Source organism: Colossoma macropomum, unplaced genomic scaffold (genome assembly GCF_904425465.1).
Source record: "Colossoma macropomum unplaced genomic scaffold, Colossoma_macropomum, whole genome shotgun sequence".
NCBI lineage: Eukaryota > Metazoa > Chordata > Actinopteri > Characiformes > Serrasalmidae > Colossoma > Colossoma macropomum.
The window spans coordinates 36,806,494-36,828,891 of NW_023494785.1; the positions used below are offsets into that span (position 1 = coordinate 36,806,494).

General features: G+C 40.6%; 1 protein-coding gene across 1 annotated transcript; it reads left to right on the forward strand.

Moving 5' to 3' along the window:
• Window positions 1-1,045: 1,045 nt before the first annotated feature.
• On the forward strand, window positions 1,046-8,472 carry LOC118814154 (protein S100-B-like). The gene is made up of 3 exons (XM_036579793.1): window positions 1,046-1,177; window positions 5,710-5,852; window positions 8,128-8,472. Exons 2-3 carry the CDS (start codon window positions 5,712-5,714, stop codon window positions 8,293-8,295), a joined length of 309 nt encoding a protein of 102 aa, XP_036435686.1. The 5' UTR covers window positions 1,046-1,177; window positions 5,710-5,711; the 3' UTR covers window positions 8,296-8,472.
• The last annotated feature ends 13,926 nt before the right edge of the window (window positions 8,473-22,398 follow it).

Genomic DNA, 22,398 nt, shown 5'->3' on the forward strand with positions numbered 1-22,398 from the left:
GAAAAGTTAGATGAATGATATTGATATAGAGATGGTCCGATTGTAGCACATAGCTTTTCAAAGGCTGCTTTCTGAAATGCCTAATTCAGAGCTCTTTTGAGAAATGGCTTTGCATTGTATGGCGTGTATGTGTTCCTAGATGCAAGGTGGACATTGTTTGGGTGGCGCGGAAATTTCAGCCCCCATTAGGCGGGCAATTGCTTGTCCTGCCCGGCTCTCCATCTTGCTTGTTTCTTTGCAGCCCCTTAATCGTGGTAGCCTATGTCATCTAACCAGCCACCAGTGTTTGGTCGATCCCTCAGCCCTCCGAGGGCTCCTCTAACACCCTTCATCTCATCTAATAAAGTAATGGAAGGGCCCTGAAGATGGCGCTGGGGATTCCGCTGAGGGAAAATGATGAAACCAAGTGGACGAGTGTTTGTTAAAAATGGGGGACAGAGTGGCTGCAGAGCCACATCCATCCATCCAGAGTTGGTCCAGAGCTTTATAAGTACTATAAGTACTAACCAAACCCAGCTGTGGCAAAAACGAACCGGTGCTGGCCGTATCGTTCATGGCTATGTCTGACACTCTGCCGACTGTGCCTGCAGTAAGGGGCAATTGGGACAGATGAGTTTGCCAGCTGGGTGGGCATTCACTTATGTTAGAGCAACAGACCTTTTTAAGCGAAACGTCTGATATAACTGGACGTTTTACTTAAATATCCCTGATATGCTGCATAAAGGAAGCCTGGAGAAAGTCGGGTCAGTTATGCAGTGTTGTAATGTCAGGAAAGCATACAAAAACAAAAAAGGGAAGAGAGAAGGGGGGCAGGATGGAAAGCTTCAGTGAGTCAGAATGCCCGGAATGGAAAGTCTCCATGAATGTTAACCCATGCCGTGCGAGTAAGAAGCACTATTTCCTATATATACTTCTGAACTGCACTTGTAATCATAAGAGGATCTGACAATCTAAATGATATGCATAGTCTAGCACTGTTTTCCATATTTCCTTTTTCTTCCACCCCACCCTCAACTCTTCTTTTTTCTGTGGCCTAAGGGGTGCAAATTTGGGCGTGTAGCAGACCTCGCATTGCCCAGGCATGAATCACAGCTGTATTAGTGCAGTTAAAAGTGCTCTCTCAAGCTGCATTAAGCGGTTATCATCTGAGATCACTGCACACTCTGCACAAATTCAGGTGAGAGGGTGGGGGGGTGCGTTATTGAGCACAGTGTAGCACAAGAGGCAGAAATGAAAGGCATATGATGCTCAGATAGGTGTCATAAATCATGCGGGCTTGTTTAACTTTGCTTCCAAATGGCTTTAAAAGGCTGATACGCTATTCGCATAGCATACAAACCATTTGCGCAGTGCTTGGTGAGAAGTGTGTGTTGTTTGAGCAGAGATTAGAAAAACGTATTTTAGGGGACACTGGGGAATAATGAAGTTACAGTTCTGCAGGCAGCTGGAATTCTGTTTTGACTCCCAAGAGGATTGTGGTTCTTGTAGTTCCATTACTAGTTTGTAGTTCACATAGTGAGCTAGTTCTGCACTATACTTAAGTATTATTATTTTGGAAGATTTGGACTTAGTATTACTGTAACTGAACACTTGCATTTTGATTCTGTGACGTTTTTGACGATTTTGTGCCGCAGTGAATACATTTTGTGGGTGAAATGCGAATTTTAGTGAACTTTGAAATGCAAATTCGCATTCTAAAATAAAAAATAAAAAATAAAAAAACGAACCACAGATGCAGAAAACAACGTATCAAAATGATAATACAATCACATTTCCAAAAAAGTTGGGACGCTGTGCAGAATGTAAATAAAAATAGAACGCAATGATGTGTAAATCAAGTAAAATGTATTTTTAAAGAAAAAAATACTACAAGGCTCTTTTAATACAAAGCAATGTTGTTGTAATACATGCATACTGTGGTTTGGTTTTGTCTTGCTGAAATAATCAAGGCCTTCCCTGAAAGAGACAGAACATGTATTTATCGTTCAGCATTAATGGTGCCTGCACAGATGTGCCAGTCACCCAAGCCGTGTGAACTAATGCACCCCTATACCATCATGAATACTGGCTTTTGAACTGTGCACTGATAACAAGCTGAGTGGTCTTTAGCCCAGAGGACACTGTCCATGATTTCAAAAAAAGATTTTAGGGGCTCCCGAGTGGCGCAACCGTCCAAGTGTTGGCCCTATCATCAGGAGATCGCGAGTTCGATCCCTGGTGATGCTACAGCCATCCGTAGCCGGGAGTCCAAGAGAGCACAATTGGCCTCGCTCTCTCTGGGTGGGTAGGATGGCCCCTCCTTCTCCCCCCATCACTCAGCGTGATGCTAGTCAGCGCAGGCGTCTGTTAGCTGACGTAACAGATCTGGCGGTTGGCGCTTTCCTCCGAGCGCGTTCAGCTGTCCAGTGACGTTGCGTGAGCGGCAGCTCGAAAAGAAGCGGTGGTTGGCTTCACAGGTCTCGGAGGAAGCCTGTGTTAGCCTTCACCCTCCTAGCGTTGATAGCATTGTGTGATTGGGGGAGTCCTAACTAGCGGGTGGAATTGGAGATGACTAAATTGGGGAGAAAATCGGGTAAAAATTAAAAAAAAAAAAAAAAGATTTTAAATTTTGATTCGTCAGACCACATGACACTTTTCCACTTCGCCTCAATCCATTTTAAATGAGCTTGGGCCCAGAGAAGGTGGCAGCTGTTTTCATGGACAGTGTTTTTCAGAAGTGTTTCTGAACCCATGCAGCGATTTCCTCTACAGAATCATGTCTGTTTTTTATGCAGTGCCACCTGAGGGCCCAAAGATCATGGCCAGCAAATACTGGTTTTTGGCCTTGCCCTTTGCATACAGAGATTTCTCCAGATTCTCTGTATCTTTTAATGTTATTATGTAACGTAGATGATGAAAAGCAAAACGTCTTTGCAAGTTTATGTTGAGAAATGTTATTTTTGAACTGTTGCACTATTTGCTTTTGCAGTATTTCAAGAAGTGGTAAACTCCTCCTCATCATTACTTCTGATAGACTCAGCCTCTCTGAGATGCTCTTTTTATACTCAGTCAAGTTACTGACTTGTTGCCAATCAACCATCAGGTGTATTTTAGCATTGCACAACTTGACCAGCCTTTTGTTGCCCCCATCCTAACTTTTTTCGAACATGTTGTTGGCATCAAATTCAAAATGGGCAAATAGTTTTCAAAAAACAATAACATTTCTCCGTTTCAACATTTGATATGTTGTCTGGCTATTTTCAATGACATATAGGGTTTAAATGATTTGCATGTGACTGCATTTTGTTTTTATTTACATTTTGCACAACGTCTCAACTCTTTTGGAAATGGGGTTGTAAATTAACTGTGTTAATTTAGCTCTGCAAATACAGAAAACGCATGCAACTTCAGAAACACAGTCAGAACACAATGGAAAGGTTTCCTGAGGACACTCAAAAGGGAAGGAGCCATTCAAACTTCTGAATTCTATGCAGCATAAACATTCACACGAAAAATACGTCTTATTTGAAGAGATAACTAATATCATTGTGTCATAATGGGCATTAGCTGTAGATTGTAACTGTAGAATTTCAAATAGCAATACCAGATATGACATGGTCAGATAACTAGCCAGCCAAGTTTTCTGAATTTGCACTGCATTTATTTTTATGTAATGTTGGGCAGATCTTTGTAGCACTGAACATACAAAATGGAGGGAGTGCTAATTTAACCAGTGTGTAAGCAGGGGTGGATTTAGTGATTCTGGGGCTCTAGATAAAAAAAAGAAATGGAGCCCCCTGAATGCACACTTTTCATTTTGTTGCAGCACTGGGCTTCTTAGTGGCACAATCGTCTGCATCTTGCTCCCGAGTAGAGCCAATATAATGAGATAATTTGCTACAGAGTTACATACGAGTAATGAGATTGCTTTTTCCATAACATAATCCCACTACATTTTAACAGTAATAATTAGTAACAGCTTATGTTTTTGAGTTAAGCACTGGAGCGATCTATATTGACATTAATGCTAGCATTATGTACTGTCTGCTGAACCTGTGCAGAACTCTGTTTTGATTGAGCAAATTAAATTAGCTTTGGGAGTGAAGCAACATTTTGCTTTCTTCCATTTTTACGTTTCTCTGCTACACTTAAATGACACTGATTTTCCCTCTCAGCACCTAGAAAAATCATCCTGAATAACCTCAATTCCAAAATGTAGATTATCACATAATTCTCTTGTTCATACTATTGTAACTGCTACAATATATATATATATATATATATATATATATATATATATATATATATATATATGTATATATATATATATTTTTTTTTAACATGAACACTTATGGTATATCTTATTTGTATTGACTCATGGGGGCCCTAGTGCAAAGCCTGACGTTCAACTTCACAAAGACTAAAAACTCCACCAGAGAATTTCTCATGCCATTCAGCTGGCTTTGGGTGTTTTCATTTATTGCTAGTAAATAACTTTACAGTGCCTGCTTAGCTTAGCCTGGTACTTTCATCTCTGAAGCTGTTTCACCTGAGGCTGTCTGAAAGGTGTTTCCCTTGATTGCAAGACCTGCCATTTTAATTATAACCTATCATCATCAACATTGTTTTAGGTGAGACAACTTCACCTAAAAACACAGAACAAGCCCACATCTACATAACATGCACAGAACAACACAACCACAGCTAACTGGCTGTTTGGCACACAGTGTTCAGCATTCAAAAAGCCGGAAAACACTGATATGCTGGCCTGCTTGGTCAAAACGACAGGCTTGTGGCCACTTGCAGAAGAGTTTATCTTAAGTTAAATGATTTAGGGATAAATTCAAAGCTGTAAATTTAAACGTTGCGACTGTCAAAAACAAATAAAAAAAAGGGCTTAAACTTAAGGAGACCTATTATGCTCGTTGTCAATGTTCATTTTATTTTTGGGGTCTACTAGAAAACATTTACATTCAAAAATACATTCAATATTCCAAAAATATTAATTATTTTTCTCATACTGTACATTTCTATCCACCCTCTGTCTGAAATGCTGTGTTAGAGCGCCTGTGTCTTTAAGCCACGCCTCCCGATGATCCCAGTGTACTCTATTTGGTGAACTTGCCCACTCTGTTCTGATTGGTCAACTGCCAGAGCGGTTCTGCCTCTACATGTTCTGCCCCTGTCTTGCAGTCTGCAGACAGATCCTTCTCTCCTGAGCAGCCCTAAACGCTGATGTGGCTTTTTTCCCCAATGGTGTCAGTTCTGCTGTAGTTTGACCCAAAGTCCGATCCTGAAAGTCAGGCCAGTGTCTTCTCGACAGGGTAACAAAACCGAACAAACTCTTCTCGGCCTCCAGTAGTTTCTGTGTGTTGTGTGAGGGTGTGCCAAGCTTGCAGGTAGGCGGGCAATAAGGATTGTGTTACAAGATTACATCATTGTGTGACAAAGAAAACGGGCTGAAATTCCAAAGAGGCATTTCTGACAGCTGAAAAGTGGTTTCTGTGCGAGGAAGTTTCTCCCTCTGATGTGTATTTTGAGCTTTTTAATTTTGCACAATGAGGGATTTCTCCAAATCGTTTAACCCACATAGTATATTCAGTTTCCTTGGTAGATGGCTTGGATCTGATAGCTAGCAACAAAAAGTAGTCTGATAAGCTGGAAGATGAACTCAGGCTGTGGTTCTGTCTCTGAACTACTGTTGTTTAATAATCTCTATCTCTCTCTCAGCCATGTCTAAGCTGGAGAAAGCCATTGTGTCAATAGTGGAAGTGTTTGAGGAGTATGCCGGGACAGATGACAAAAAGAGAGAGCTGAGTGGTGCAGAGCTCAGCGAGCTGCTAAAGAGCCAATTGAGCAGCCCTGATTTCAAGGTGAGAACGTGGTGGGGTTCATTTAGGTCATACTGCATAAACTGTTGTTTAGATTCATTGTTTAGCTAGATGGTTGGATGAATGAATGCAAAGATGGCTGTGAAGTATTTTGGAACTGTCCCAATCAGATAAACAGTACATCATGGGCAAAAAAATGGGCCACGCCCAAAATATAATGTTTTTTACTGATAGTTTTGGGCTGATCAGAGTCCAGCTTTAAACCCTTTAGAGAATAGTTGGTGTCACATTAAACACAAACTAGCTTGGCAATGTTGTTCAACTGTTTGAAGCCATCAATGCTGAGGGGAAAAATACTGACTCCCCTTTCTGTAAAAGGCTGTCAGCATAATTTACACACAAAACTTCCAACATAAAAAAAAAAATCAAAGCTATCCCATATTAAGTTACTGTGTATAGTTGTTTAATGCTATGTTGTTAAGACCATTGTTTTGGCCCATTTGTTTGTCCAGGAGTGTATATTTTTTTGCTGATGCTAAAAACTTAAACTAAATGGCTGTTTTAACTACAAATCAAGGAAATAAAGGTCTATGATATCAGCCTGGTAATGTATATGGTAAGCAGACCATAAATGAACAGCAAATGTAAATACATGGATGGAAATGGAGATTACAAGGTTTTGATTTGACCTATAATACAGATAGAAAATGTACAGAATTTACAAGACACTTAAGAGCAACTTAAGGCTCTAGTACTTCTTTGCAAGTTCTTCTTTCATTTAGAGCACTGTTTGTGAGATTAGATGCAACACCAATGCAAAAGGTTGGGACAGCACATCATGTGACAGGATATCGGTTAGTAAACTGAACAGACCACAACAACTACTTCTTATAACTTCTTGATATAAACAGTAAGTTTCCTCAACTTTTGCCAAACTTATCATAGATCTTGTGAAAAATCAGAAAAAGTGACTCAATAAAAGTCCCAGGAGCTGGACAGGAACGTTTCTGACACGTTCTGCCCCCTAATGGACGTAGCTTTTAGTCTTGTAGATACACGAAAGGTATGCAAACAAGCTTGTGAACAGTGCTGCTTTGTGCAGCAGCTGTGCACACATTTGCATAGTTAAAATAAAGTATAATGCAGCCTTCAGTCATTGTGCTAAATTTACAAATGTGTGGTTTAATGCAAAGCAATATGTTTAGCATCAGTTCTTTTACAAGACAAAATGCAGACTGTTCTTGCAAAGCTGTCAAAAGTATTTTAAAACAAACCCTTTTTTAAAACTCTTTTCAAGTGCTATGTTCAAACTCAGGAATCTGCTCTTGCTCAAACAATCCACCCACACAACAGAAAATGGGGCTGGGCATCAAAGGACGGCTGTTATAGCAACCACGCCAGTGAAGGGGATTCCTTGTATGAGTCATGCCCCCACCACACCACTCACTCCAGAATATCCCTTTCTTCTCTGGAGCTTGTGATGAGTCACACACAAAGTAGCCACTCCCTAATTGTGCATGTTCTCCATTGCTCAGGGGAAGAGTTTTAAACAAACAACATACAGAACATTGTTAAGTACGCCTAAAAAGTGGATCAGTATTTGTGGAACTGTCTAAAATTATTTTATCACATATATAAGGGGAAGGATTGTCTTAGAATAGATATTTTTTAACTGGAAAATTGGCATAATATTCTTCATGGTGTTCTCCAAGGATCAATCCTTGGCCTGCTCATCTTCTCTTTTAAACTGCCTTAATTTGTTTTAGCACATATATTCATGGAAGGCAGCGATTTGTTAGCATAAGGTTTTTTTTATAGACACAACATTCTTCATGATGTTCCCCAGGGATCAGTCCTTGGCCCACTCGTCTTCTCTTTTTTAACTGTCTTAATTTGTTTTAGCACATATAAGAGTTGAAGACAGCAATTTGTTTTGTTAGCAGAGGCATTTTTCTTAAAGGCACAATATTTTTCATGGCGTTCCCCAAGGGTCTATCCTTGGCCCACTCATCTTCTCTTTTTGCATACTGCAACTGGATCCAGTTTCACACAGACCATAAGGGTCTCCTTCCGTATTTATATAGATGATACACATCAATACATATAAGTGGCACCACACGATGCACGTGGACAGACAAGATGAAGATTAAGCTGTACCAACATAAGAGAGAGAAAAATGTAGAAAAAGGGAGCTGGGGGGAATGGGGGTCTAAAATGACTTTGATATCCAAATCATTTGGGTGATGGAATATATGGACAGTGTATTGCAATATATTGCGTTTTGATGGAAGATCCTTCCTTTGTTCTTGTCTTTTAGGATAAGATAGACAAAGACGACATCACAGAAGCCCTGGACAAAATCGACAAGAACCATGATGGCCAGGTGAACTTCCGCGAGTTCAGTCAGTGCGTGGCACTTCTTGCCAGGGGCTACTTCAGGAAGAAGCATGGCAAGGGAAAGGGCAAAGACAAGGGCAACCAATAAAGACCTTCATACATGCTCTTATTATGACGTTAGTATAAGTATTAGGGTCAGTAGAAGCTTTGTGATGTACACCTGCTCAGCGCTTCCTGTAGTTAATACACATGCAAGGCATGTTCAGCCCCACTCATGGTCTAAAGTAGATACATCTTAGTAAATATAATAAAGCATAAACAAACATTCAGAGTCTGGAGTGTTGTTCTTGGTGTAACTTGCTATTCTTGTATTGAAAGTGCAATCTATCAATTATGGGACATCAGTCTCTAATGAAGCCACTTATATTACATTGCAAACTTGCCATAACTTGCCTGAAATTGGTAGGTTTGCACAATGCTAATTTGGTATAAGCTTCTATTACTGGTTAGCGAGATTAGCCTTATAGCTCCAATGCAAATGTAAAGAAACAAACTTCAGACACCAATGTCTGAATTTGAGAGGTGAGGCCGATACATCCCAACCAATTTGGCAGTTGAGGCCGATACATCCATATAAGCAAACTAGGCATTTGCTTAGAGGGGCACTTGCACTTATCAGTACTCATGAGTGAGCTCTGTAAGTCCACCATCTGGCTCAGGAATGTGTCCGGCACCGCTGAGGCCGCCCCTTGCCCCACCCACACCACTCACAGGCCTACTTGCACCAACTGACCCTTTGCTAAACTGTAACTAGGCACTGGCATCTCTGATTTCAGCTTTCAGAATTCTGCATTTTACTACAAAAGTAGTTGTTTAACCTGCTTCACCCATAAAAACGTCTAACTAGAGATGCATTACTGGTCTGCCTCAGAGTGGTGAGCAGGAATGGAAGTTAATATGCTTATTACCAGCTTATGACCATACTGGGTGACCAGCTAAACCACCACACCAGCATAAACCAGCACAGATTAGCTTAAAACAGCATCAATGAATGCTAGTCTGTTTCCGAAAAATGGAATGTCTACTCTGATTCAAAGTGATGGGAACTGATTCCAAGAGTCAATTCTGTGCAAAAAATGACCAAAAAACCAAGACATATCATGGACATCTACCAACAATAAAGTGTAAAACAATTAATTGTAAATTAATTGCAAATTTGGAGAGCTAATGACAGCTGAATTAGCTTAGCTGACTAATGGGGGCAAAATGTAACATTTTTTTCCCATTTTATTTGAAGTACAACTGAAATATAGCTGGACTACCGATGTATGTAGAAGGAAGTATTTTTCATACAGACTATATCACATGTGTCAGGCTCCAGTCCTCTTGGGCCACAACACTTCAGACTTCAGCACACTGCCTCATTAAACACACCTGATTTAGCTCATCAGCTAATTAGTAAGGCCTTCATTAACTGAATTCAGAGCGTTAGATGAGGGTAAACACTAATCTCCACAGCACTTTGGCCTGGAAGGTGAACTGGGGAGTTTGACATGCTTGGTCTGGATAGTGACAGCAAAATATCTCGCTATGAGGAATCGAATCCAAAGACTTAGAGTTCCTGTATGCCTTTAGGATTGACTCCCAGCCCTAGTTGCAAGTAGGAAAAGCCTGCAACCTGTTTGCAAATTATTTGAGCCGATTTTGGTCAAATATGTACCATTAATTTGAAATATGTTTTTGAAACATTAACGGTTCTCTCAGTTTCAGGGTTATAGGTCTATCCTCATTCAAAGAGACAGGAACCTGGTCTTGTAGGACTGGAAATAACTGCCCAAGATGGACACAGAGTGGACAAAATTTCCTATAAAGACTTTGAGGTTAAGGATAGAGCTAGGTTAAGTTGCAGCACAGTAGCATTTAGCTACAGTTACACAGAAGTCAATGAAAAAAGCCCACAATGACAGGAATACAAACATGAGAGAGAGAGAAAGAGAGAGAGAGAGAGAGAGAGAGAGAGAGAGAGAGAGAATGTGAGTATGTGTGCACACCCTCCAGCCAGGGTGTGCGTGCTCTTCATAGGCTGGTTATAATGAAGCAATGACTCATTTGTTTGTCTTGCTAGACAGACCCCTCTTAAGCAATTTTCCCTCAGGACTGGGAACCTCCACCACCAGCATCTACTGTACCATTACGCTCAGCAGCTTTGAGCTAATGCTTTGACCATGAATCAGATTTTTTTTTTTTACCTGGCCTTACCTCAAATGTAGTCGATCAGCCAAGAAGTTTGGCTCTGTTGTTTTTTTTTGCACAGGAGCTCTGAGGCTAATGTAGCTGACAAGCAATAGAGGCTTAGCTGGTAGGTCCGCATTGTGCAAACTATATGCATAAGTCATCACACCCTTGCCTCAAACCACTTCGGGTGGTTAAGTAATCTCAAACAGACTTATGAGGTTTCTGACACAGTCTGAAAAACAGTAATAAAACATATCCATAAAAACTACATGCTATCCGTGCAAGATGTTGAGATTCATGCTTTCAACTACTAGACGACTAGATCACTGTAATGTGTTACTGGCTGGTTGTCCTGCTGTCTCACTAAACAGGCTTAAACTGACCATATTACTGTTTATTCAGTTTACACCGGTTTCCTGTTTGATTACAAGGCCTCGTTAATGACATTTAAAGCTCTTAGTGGCTTAGCTGCAGCATAGTTTATTGACCTGATAAAGGTTTATAGTCCATCTAGACCTCACTTCACTCAGTTGAGGCAGGCTTAGAGCAAACTCCTAGGACCTTATACAGCTCAGTGGGTGGAAGATCATTTTCTTATATAACTCCTTATATAGCATGCCAGATAATATAAGGCAAGCAAGCCACCGTATATCATCAGGACATGGCAAGTTCGAAGCCAGTGATACCACAGCCATCTATGACTGGGAGTCCAAGACAGCACAACTGTAAGTGGGTAGGATGCCCCCCAATCACTTAGCATGATGCTAGCCAACATGTCTGTTAGCTAACATAACAGAATTGGCGGTAAGCATTCTTCGTAAGTGTCTGAAGCTGTCCAAAGACTTTGCATTGCTGTCCAATGATTCTGCATTAGCGGCTGTTCAAAAAGATGCACTGGCTGTCACAACACTTAGAGGAAAAATGTGCTAGCCTTAGCGCCGGTAGCATCATGTTGAGAGAACTAGCTAGTAAGAGGTTAAGGGTTAAGCTGATTTTGTGCTAGACTATTGCTTTAAGCTATTACAGGACAGGCAGCACACTAGCCTTGTTTGAGCTCCTATGGACATATTCAAATTGATAGCTCTGCTATGGCCAGTATGTAAATATGACCCCCCTGTACACCCTGGGCCTTCTGAATTTATTATCTGGCCTTCTGATTTAATCATGGGTACTCGTCATTCCAATTGTAGGAGTAGAGCTGAGACTAATCGCAATTTACCTAGTCAAACATACCTAGAAGTGGCCTTTGTTACCTGCTTTAAAAGGGGTGCTGGTGACCTAAGCCAGCGTTTTAAGCAAATACGCCCGGCTCAGCTGCTCCTATCCAGATGAAACAGCTCTGGATGGCTCCAGAGCAATTAGCTGCTCATTGTCACATTCCTCAGCTTTAGCCTGTTCGCTTCCCCAATAAAACATACAAGGTCGATTAAACGTTTTTGCATTTGCACACCGATAGCCATGTCTGACTGCCCTGATGTAATATAATGCTCACTAAAGGTGAGGTGAGGTGCCTCTTGTGAGCCTTCTGAACTGTTTTTCCCATATTGCAGTCCCTGTTATTCTCCTGCTCCTGTTCAACAGGCCGTCTGCTATTCTGGGATCAGGCACACATACACCAGACGCTCTTGAAACTACTCTCTTTTTTGGGGTACAGCACTGAACTATGTATTTACTGGAGCTAAAAACTTTTCAGCCTACACCTAAACCCAACCCTAAGCTTAATGTCAGAGATCTAAGAAAATAGAAGCTGCATTTCGGCCTCTTGGGACCAAAAATGTCAGCACAAGAATTGTTTTGGTAGTTGTACCAAGAGGATGTTTGGTCCCTATGGATAGGTTAACCCCCTAAACCCTAGGGTTCGGTTTCCTGGACAGGGAATTAGCCTAGTCTTTTCAATGGAGAAACCTCATTCAGAATGTTGTGTAGTTAAGGACCAGACTTGATCCCTTTCCAGGAAACCAACCCCAAGGCTCTGTAAGTAGGTGCACACTTCAGTCCCTTGCTCTTATTATTATATAACGTGCTTTAGTTCAGTAGTTAATAATTTATGTATCCATGCTCCGCCCATAACTGCATTCTCATAGCAACCCTTGTGAAGGTGGGCAAGCTTTACGTGACATTGGTAAATGTACCAAGTATGCTGTTGACATAAAGCATGGAATTAAGCTAATGTTTATGCATGTCGGCAAATAAAAGTGGAAATTTATAGACTACTTTTCCAGTCATGTACAATAAAAAACACCTGAAAAATAAGACAGTTGATCAAATGTCTTGGACATATCAACAAATCCACATACTTTTGTGTGTATTTTGGTTTACGGTGCCTTGCAAAAGTCCAAGACCAGCTCTAATTTATTTCATTTCCAGTTAAAACTGCCATTAACAAGTTAAAAGTTAATTTGCCAGAAAGTTACCAGAAGCCTCAATAATTAAATTTAATACATTTTTATTTATTCTGCTCACTTTTTTCTTTATTACAGCCTCCGTTCTGTCCAGAGGACTTGGTTTCAGTTTTTCATAGAAATCTGCAGGAATATTTTTCCACACTTCCAAAGTTCAGTCTTAGAAGTTGCTTGCATTTTCTGCTTCTCATGATTAAAGTGATGCCAAACACATCCAGTGACATTGGCGTCTGGACTCCGGGGCGGTCAGTCCATTGTTTTGATGAAACCAGCAGCTTCTTTACTTGATTTCTTCTTTCCTTTTCTCAGTAAGGGCTTCTTGACAGCTACACATCCTTACAGACCCATAGCATTAAGTTGTCTTCTCACAGTGGAAGGATGGACAGAAACGCCTCTGGATTTTTTCAGATCTGAAGAAAGAGTGGAGCTTGATCTTCTCTCAAAGATGAAAGCTTTAAGTACTGTTTATCTGATGCGGGCAGTTTTGGTGGTCTCCCATCCTCCTCAGAAATATAAAAATGAATAGTTTATACATAATAGCCATTTTGACTGGAAATTGAATAAATTAAGGGTGGTCTCTGACATTTGCACAGTACTGTGAAGGTGACGGTGCTGTGTCAGAAAAGGACTTTTGGTGCCTGAGTTTACAGTAAAACTGTATGTTTTGATGTAATATTACAAGACAATAGTATTAGAGTAGCCACACAACAAGGTGTTTGATACAGTATAGTTTGCATGTGCTGTAAAATTGGTCTCAGACTTAACATGGGATGCTGTATAAAACCTTAAAACCTTGGCTCAAACACAGTACATTGCTGTAGATACTGTAGAAATTACAGTGTGTCTTACACAAATATAAACCACTGTGTGTAAAGCTCATTTCATGACAGCGCTCACATGACATTTCCATAACGCATTTGCGAGGATAGTCTCGCTCAAAGGGCTAATAATGCTGTGCTTAATAGTCAACAGAGTGGCGCCGCGGATGATTCCACTCATTTGCATTTCATTTGAGAAATGTCCTTAGGATTAAAATCAGTCCGGCTTGATCCAACAACTTAGACTCTTTCCATAACCGCTCAGTAAACCTTCTCACCATGTTTTGTTGTGTAGTCTACCTGTCTGGGTGTGGTACTTGTGGGGGAGGGAGGGAGACTAATCCCAGGTAGCAAGCAAGCATCAGTCCGTGGTCCTGCTGACAGTGTGCCACTGCTGGTCCACCCTCGAACCAGATTACTGTCCTCCATGCAAGGCCTAACTTGCTTTTAATCTCAGTTTTTAAACGTTCACAGACTTTTATTTAGAAAAATGACAAAACAATTAATTGACCTAGGCCTACTTGGTCCAGACCAAAGCAGAAAATGACGCATTGGTGCATCTTAGTGCATCTTATCTTTGGTTTGCTTAGCGTTCAAACTGACATATTTAACATCGAACCAAAAGATGTGCACAAAAGTAAATGGTCACAACTCATTGGGCAGATTTTATGAGGTACAATAACTTTGATAATGCCCACTGAACTTTCTAAACCATGCTGTTCTTGTTCTATCTAGACTCACCACTTTTATTTATGTTGTGTTTTATGTGTCTATTGATATTAGAACAATAAACGACGAGACTACCCGTGGTTTTCCATGACACAAAGCAGGGTCGAATCCCCGTAGCAGCCTTGAGTGGCTAACTGCTTTTACAGATCAGAGAAACTCTGGCGCCGTATTACATAATATAAGTTATGCATGCAGTCTAATGAGTATATTAAGTATTTTATTATGACTTCAAAAAACAGCATTGGAAACCCATCTTTTCCACGTACCACAGAGTTCCGCAGAGTGGAGATGACAGTTCATTCTGTCTTTGGTCTGTTTAGACCTCTTTGGTCTGTACTGCATTCATACTTCAAACGAACCACATCAGTAGTTTATATCAGCTCATAAAATTCACTCGTTCTCAGTAATGCAACACAGAAGTTCAGCTTAAACTGAGTTTTAGCATCGTTTAGCATTCCAGCATCTTTGCTGTCGTTTTTAACTACACTGATTATAAGATTAGTCATACATTTTAATATGAATGTATTAGATTATTAGAGCAGGGGTTCTCAACCTTTTCCACCCCAAGGCCCACCTGTTTATACTTATAAGCACAGCGGCCCACAGAAAAACTAAAATCAAGTTTTTTAAATAGCATGTTTTAACTATTTAATTGACTAATTTAATTTACATGTTAAAAAACAAACGTTTGCAAAGATGTCAAAAAAGCGGGGAAAAGAAAAAAAGGTAGCTGTAGAAGTGGACTGTGATTTGGAGCTGCAGTCCATCACGGTTTTACTGAAAACACTCTTGCGGCTCCCACAAGAGTAACTGTTTGGTCTCGAGATGTCCCTGTAGTTTTGAGGGTTTTAGCGCCTCAATTGAAATAAACCTCACACCACTCAGGGAGCTTTTGGCTTAGCGTCGCCACAATCAACAATAATAATAAACCTTAATTGATATCTGCTTCTTTTTCACGGTGGGCCGTGAAGCACCCTCTAGTGGTCTGCGGGCCTGTACTGAGAGGGAGGCAGTGGTTTGTAGTGGACCGGCAACGTCAGTTTTTAGTCATAAAACATAATTTATCAGACCAGAGTCAGCTGATAAAACGATAGCAATAAAATAATACCAAAGAGATGGGATTGATTTCTGTCCGAGCATCAGCGACCTGGGTAGTTAAACTCAAACTGATAAACCCACAGGTGGAGAAACTCTGCATTAAAGAATATAAATGACTGTAATTTTAACAGTAACATCATAAATATTCATTTAAGACAATCTGCAAAGGATAAACAAAATAAAATCAATAAGGGCTGAAGAAAGAACTCAACTGGATTCTCTATGCAAAATGAGCAGTGAAAAAGTGGCATTTTGCCTAAAAGCTTTGCTTAACCACTAGTTTACCACCAGGAAATGGATAAGCAAAAAGCCAGTGCACTGCTGACAGTTTGCACAGTGCTAATTTAGTAGTTAAAATCTTAAATGACTTTCCTGCTAGAAATCCAGCGTAGATTAGCATGGCTGCTCAACAGCAAAACATTTGTTATGTTTTGGATGCTTGTATGCTGGGTGACCAGCTAAACTGGCACCAGACCAATTTAAACCAGTACGGAATGCATGCTGGTCTGTGTTGTTTTTTTTCAGTAGAGCCGTCAGCTACGTTAGCCTCTTAGCTTCGGCGTAAAACTACCAAAGCAGACTTCAGATGAAACATGTCTTGGCTGATTTACTGCATGTTGGTTAAGGGAGGAGGGTGAGAGCTGAATACATTTTCTCTAAACGGTTCCTTTAAGAGAGGATGAAACACAGTGATACATTCCTGACTCACTCAGTCATAGCATTTGGAGAATCTGATCTTTTCCGGGCTGCTCCGGACACCCGCAGGCGTGATGTTTTTCGTGTCACTAATACCGGGCTAATAAAAGTATAAGGGCTGTGACTAGTTTCCTTTTTGATTTTAGAGTCGGCATCTAGCGTTATTAGCTGAATCCAGTTCTTTCTTCATGTTAGGCAATGGTTTATTCTGAGTACAGAGGGAGCGCACGAGTCCAAAAATATCTGTTATATTATTGTTTTTGTCGTTGTTCACCCACAATGAGTTGCTCGCCAACAACAAGACACAGAAAGAGAGAATGAGAGGTTGCAGGGGTGAGAGAGAGAGAAGAGCGAGGGAGGAAAACGGCTCTTTGCAGACTGGAGGCTGGGCGGCTGCACTGTTTCCTCTGTAGAGTTATTGTGCCAGTGTGCCAGGGAAGTAGGGCAGGCAGCAGGAAAACATTAGCTTCTGTCAACCCCCACGAGGGAGAGAGAGAGAGAGAGAGAGAGAGAGAGAGAGAGAGAGAGAGAGAGAGAGAGAGAGAGAGAGAGAGAGAGAGAGAGAGAGAGAGAGAGAGAGAGAGAGAGAGAGAGAGAGAGAGAGAGAGAGAGAGAGAGAGAGAGAGAGTGTGTGCTTTTCTGAAACTCAAACAACCTGATATACATTTAGAGCCAAGCAGGAACATCAGAACTGTGTTCTATATTCTGTTGGTTTTCTGTACTTAAATAAATACTTTGATGAAAAATCAATTTTACATGATTTTTCCACTTTCAACCTCAAATGCAGTTGATCAGGTCCAAAATTTTGCTTTGCTTAGTATAGAACTGGAGCTGCTAGGCTAACGCTGCTGACAGACACTGGAAGTCAGTAGTCACCCGAAAATAAATGCCAAAATCTTTATAAATTTGCTTCTAATTATGTTTATAAGCTATTTCTTTTAAAAAGGACAGCTTCGATAGACTTTATTTAATAATTTAAGCTACAACAACCGTATCACCAACATAGCATCCTGCTTTCTGGCCCTATTTCGCCTTCAAACTGTGGGAGGCTGGAGACCAGGAGTGTGTAAGTGTGTAAGTGTATTGTTAGCACAGTAATATCCAAGGCTTGCTTACTGTAAGAGAGTCAGAAATTGCATAGTGAATAACTATAACCTACAAAAATGAGGTGTTAAGTTCCATTCCGCAAATACAAAACGAAGAATTCTATGGCTAGTCTGAAACATTACCACAGATTTTTCACTATGGCTTTTAGCCATGAACCACAAGCTAGTAACAGAGACGTTCAGTAAGGTTACCGTGTATGTGCTGTGGTGAAGTTTGCTGTGGAATGTTCTGAAGTCTACAGCTGTACCAAGTTCATTTTTACAGACGATACCTCAAAGAAGTAAATCTAAGTGTTGTTTACTTTTTCTCTGCCTTTGTTTGGAGGGTCCAGGATGCAACTGACTAGTTCTATAATATATATGTTGTGTTTTGGATGCTGATATTCTGGTCAACTAGCATGACCATGCTGGGTGAACAGCTAAACCAGCACAAGACCAGCATAAACCAGTTTAGACCAGCTGCTGTGGTGTTTTCTTCAGCAGGACAGTTGAGGCCTTATATACAATGTGATCCTCAAATTCGTAATTGGACATTGTATTAATTTTCTGACTACACTCGCTTAGCTTCTCTACCTACGTTACCCTTTGGTGCATCCGTGAATTTCGCGGCCCCTTCTAAAAAAACTACAGGGCTATTTTTCCACGCCTCCAAAGTTCAGTCTTGGAAGTTGGTTGTACTTTCTGCTTCTCAAGATCCAAGAAATCTCAAACATGGCGGAGTCCCGACTCAAAACTTTGTGCTGTGGATCGGTTGGGGCTTGGACAGAAAGTTACCGGGCTGTATTTGAGTTCAGACCAAAAATTCGGACTGGATTTAAGCTCTATTAGCTAGTCAGCTAGCGGCTATTCATAGGTAGACTAGAGTTATCTAGGTAAGTTTGCCAGCGTTAAAGTTATTCACAGCTATGACTGGTAATGGTAGTGAAGTTGTTAGATTAAAGTAAGTGCTTTGGCTGGCAGCAAGTAAGACACAGCAAGTCTACTTAACTTTCTACCTTGAGTGAGACAAAGTGAGGCAAAATGGCAGCTTTGTGAATAACAGTGTGTTTGAATGTTCCTCGTATCTTCTAGGGAATTTGTGGTTTTGCCACAAGCAAATCATACTGGAACACCTGATAAAGTGGTCAATAGGCAAGTGGTAAACTCAGGCAAGTTCCATGTTGTCAAAGTGTACAAGACAAAACATTCTAGATTCTACATTCTAGATAATACAGTAGAACAAAGTGTCATGAACAAACGTTTGTGCCCCTGTTCGAATAACGTTTTGTAGATTTTCTTTCTTTTTTTCAATATGTTAAACCCAGCAAACAAATAGAAACTGAGCACTCAAATATGAAAAAATGCCATATTTAAGTGTGTTCTCCATAGATATGTTAACATATTTTCAACAATATGTGTGATTTGTTCAAACTTTTGCAGATGACTGTACACAGTGTCATGTGGTAAATTTACTAGCTACCAAATCGAATCTGAATCCAAACAACTGGTAGTTAAGACTTGGTGATGTGAGAATTTTCCAACTTTACAAGTTGATGGAAACATCATAGGGGCTAGGGACGAGGGACAGGGCCCATTATAGGGACTGAAACCCGCCCAAATATTCATTCATTAACTCCTGCACCTTTGTGCCAAGAATGGCATTAGTACCAAAACCTCACACACTTGGATTTTGGTGGCAGGGCCTGCTCCTCTACTGTGTAATAAGACTGTATCAATGTCATGTGGCTGTCCTGCTTGGAGTTACAGTCACGCATAAAGGGCTTCTGTAATGAATACACGCTGGACTGTGTCCAGGCCCTTCAAGCAAGGGCACAAGAATTAGAGCAGGAAGGTTTAATGAAGTCTCTCTCTGCCAGTGCAGTAAAGCTTCAAACAGCCAAGTACATTTAAATGGGCCCATTCTTTGCTGTTGCACAATCTATCCATAATATTTTACAGACACAGTTTCTTTTAAAGAGGAATTCTGCTGATTTTTCAAAGTTTCTTTGTATAGTACTGTGCAAAATTCAGTGACCCTGCTTTGTTTACTTATTTGCCAGTCAAAACAGCATCGGGAAAAAAGCACAAAACCTATTAAAAAAATGTACAACTACTATTTTTTGGGTTCCAGTGTGTCCACCCTTTACCTTTATTGCAGCTTCCTTTCAGGAGACTTGCTTGTAGTGTTTGAAGGAAATCCTGCAAGGATATTTTTACACACCTTCTAAAGTTCAGTCTAAGAATTTGGTTGCATTTTCTCCTTCTAACGTTTCCAAGTACATTCAGTGATGTTGATGTCTTCTTGAACAGCTACACATCCTTTCAGACCCATAGCGCTGAGTTCTTCTCAAAGTGGAAGGATGGACAGAAACACCTGTGGATGTTTTCAGAACTGAATCAGCTTGATTTTCTCCTCTCTCTCAAAGATGAAAGCTTTTTATCTGAAGGGGACAGTGTTGGTGGTCTACCAGGTCTTGCAGGTGGTTGTTAAGAATCCCAGTTTCTCTGTATCTTTTAATCATTTCAGTCAGGACCACTTTGTCAAATTAATTGTATTTCCATTTGCAGTGTTATATTTGGCGGTAGGGTTTTGGAACCTCCCTGCCCTTTAAAGAAAGCAAAAAGACCCCGCTAGGGTACAGAAAAGAGCAGGCATCAATGACAACAAAACTGCAGAGGAAGCAGCAAGAATGGCAGGCTAAAGTAACTTTAATAAGCACACTGACGAATTTAGCCAATCGTATGTGTAGCCAGCCATCAGCTGATAACAGCAGGTGATTGTGGCCTGCCTGAACTAACGCTATGCTAGATTTTTTGAACTCCTTTTCTGGAAACTCCTGTTTTTTCACTTATTTTCCTTTGACTTTCCCTTTCATATGCAAGTGGTATAATCTTATATCTAATCTAAATGAATAACTTGCACTTAATAGTCATTTTAACTGGAAATGAAATAAATGAAACATGGTCTCTGACTTTTGCACAGTACTGTAGTTCAGTCGTTGAAATACATACAAAGTCAGCCACAGTGGTTTGATGTGAAGTGCTTCATTGCAGGGAACTGCAACTCAAATACAGCCATTTTATTTACCATCCAAAACCACCAGTGAACCTACATGTGTTATAAGTTTTCATAGATAATGTTGGTTATGGTAAAACAGTGGTAAATCTGAAAAATTATGTTTTCTTTGGAGACTATTTTGCCTCGCAACGCCCTGCAGACGCCCCTCCACTATGACTGCATTTAAATAAATATGTTTTAAGGCCAAAACATTATCACAAAACCCTTAAATGCTTCGGACGTCTGGTTCGTACCACCACCACTGTGAGCAATTCTGACTCAGGAAATTTCTCTAGAATGGCGCATTTCACACCAAACCTCTCTGAATGACTCTGTTTAAATCTCGACCATTTAAGTAGCAGAAATTTTGAAAAATCGCTGGTATTCCCCTCCAAGCATGGAGGTTTATTAGGGGTATGAGAACTCAAACTGTCATCTGTTTTGTGTTAGAATGAAACCACACTCAAACTGCATCCAAATTTTGTTTCCAATTAAAATCAGAGTCGGGCAATTGTAAAGTCAGTCTTGTTTACAACAAGCAGATTCCTTCTTTTCCTAATACAGGAATTCTGGCCTTTTTCCAGCCAAAATAAGAGTTTTGGACCACTGTTGACAAACAGGCTTTTTAAGCTGTGTTGTGTGTGGATGAGTGTGTGTGTGTGAGAGAGAAAGAGAGAGATTAGCTTTGTACCTTTAGTGTAAAACTAAAAAAAAGCAGCAAAACTTGGCCATCCGCCAGGACAGGTCTTGGCAGATGTTCTAGTTGAAGTAAGAGGAAACTTTGTAAATCTGATGGCCAAACCAACACGTTGACCACACACCAACCGTCATCTGAGCGCTGAAAACTCCTCAGCGCATCTGACTGTACCAGAGAAAAAACACAGAGCTCTGTGTGTGTGTGTGTGTGTGTGTGTGCGTGTGTGTGTGTGTGTGTGTGTGTGTGCGTGTGTGTGTGTGTGTGTACAAGCATGCAAAAATGTCCACAAACATTTTGGCCCAGATGCACATTCCCTGCTGCACAGAGTGGTACTTTCCAAATGCATCAAGACGATCTTCTCTTCTCTTCTCTTCTCTGCTGCATTCTTCTGTTCTTTCTTCTCTTCTCCTTTCTTCTTTTCTCATCTCATCTATCCTTTTCTTCTCTTCTCTTTTCCTCTCCTGTCTTCCCCTCCATTACCTTCTTTACTGTTCTGTTTTTTTTTGTTCTCTGCTCTCTTCTTCTCTTTTCTCAGCTTCTTGTTTTGTTCTCTTCTCTGATGCCATCTTTCTTCTTCCATTCTCTTCACTTCCCTTTCTCCTCTTCTCTTCTATTTCGTTTTCTTTTCCTCTATTCGCTTCTCTGCTGTGCTTCTCTTCTTTGCTGTTCTCTACTCTTCTTTTTTGTCTTTATTTCCTCTCTACTTTTCCCTTATTTTCTCTGCTGTTCTCTTTTCCTCCTTTCTTCTCGTTTTTTTTCTCTTCTCTGTTCTTATGTCCTGTCCTCTATTCTCTTCTCTTGCCTTCTCTGCTTTTCTCATCCCTTTATTCTCTTCTGTTCTCCTCTATTCACTTCTCTGCTGCTCTCTCTTTTTTCCTCTTTTTCTCTCTCCTTTTCTCCTGTTTTTCCTCTCCACTGCTTTGTTCTCTGCTCTTCTTCTCTTTTGTGTTTAGGTCTCTTCTCTTGTCTTCGCTTCTCCTCTCTTCACCTCTCTTCTCTTCTCCTTTCCTTTCTTCACTTCTTTTCTTTTCTTTTCTCTTCTCCTCTCCTCTCTAGTCTTCTGTTCTTGCCCTCTCTTCTCTACTGTTTTGTTATCCCTTTTTTTGCCACTTTCTTGTCTTCTTTTATTTGTTACTCTCTTCTCTTCTCTTCTCTTCTCTTCTCTTCTCTTCTCTTCCTTTCTTTTCTCTTCTCTTCTCTTCTCTTCTCTTCTCTTCTCTTCTCTTCTCTTCGTCTGTTTTTCACAGGACCTGTGAGTCCTGTATGTCACAATGCATGCGTGCTTGTGCATTGTACAAAACCAACGACTGTGCCGAGGCTCGTCATGCATGTACAAGAAAACAATGAATGAAACGTATGCACACCTACGCGCGCACACACAAACACACACACACACACACACACACACACACACACAAACACACACACACACA

Bases quoted from the DNA above. Each gene is read 5' to 3' on its own strand.
- LOC118814154 (XM_036579793.1), top strand. From the start codon at position 5,712: ATGTCTAAGCTGGAGAAAGCCATTGTGTCAATAGTGGAAGTGTTTGAG. The intron at 5,853-8,127 runs GTGAGAACGTGG...CTTGTCTTTTAG, and splicing joins TGAGCAGCCCTGATTTCAAG to GATAAGATAGACAAAGACGA.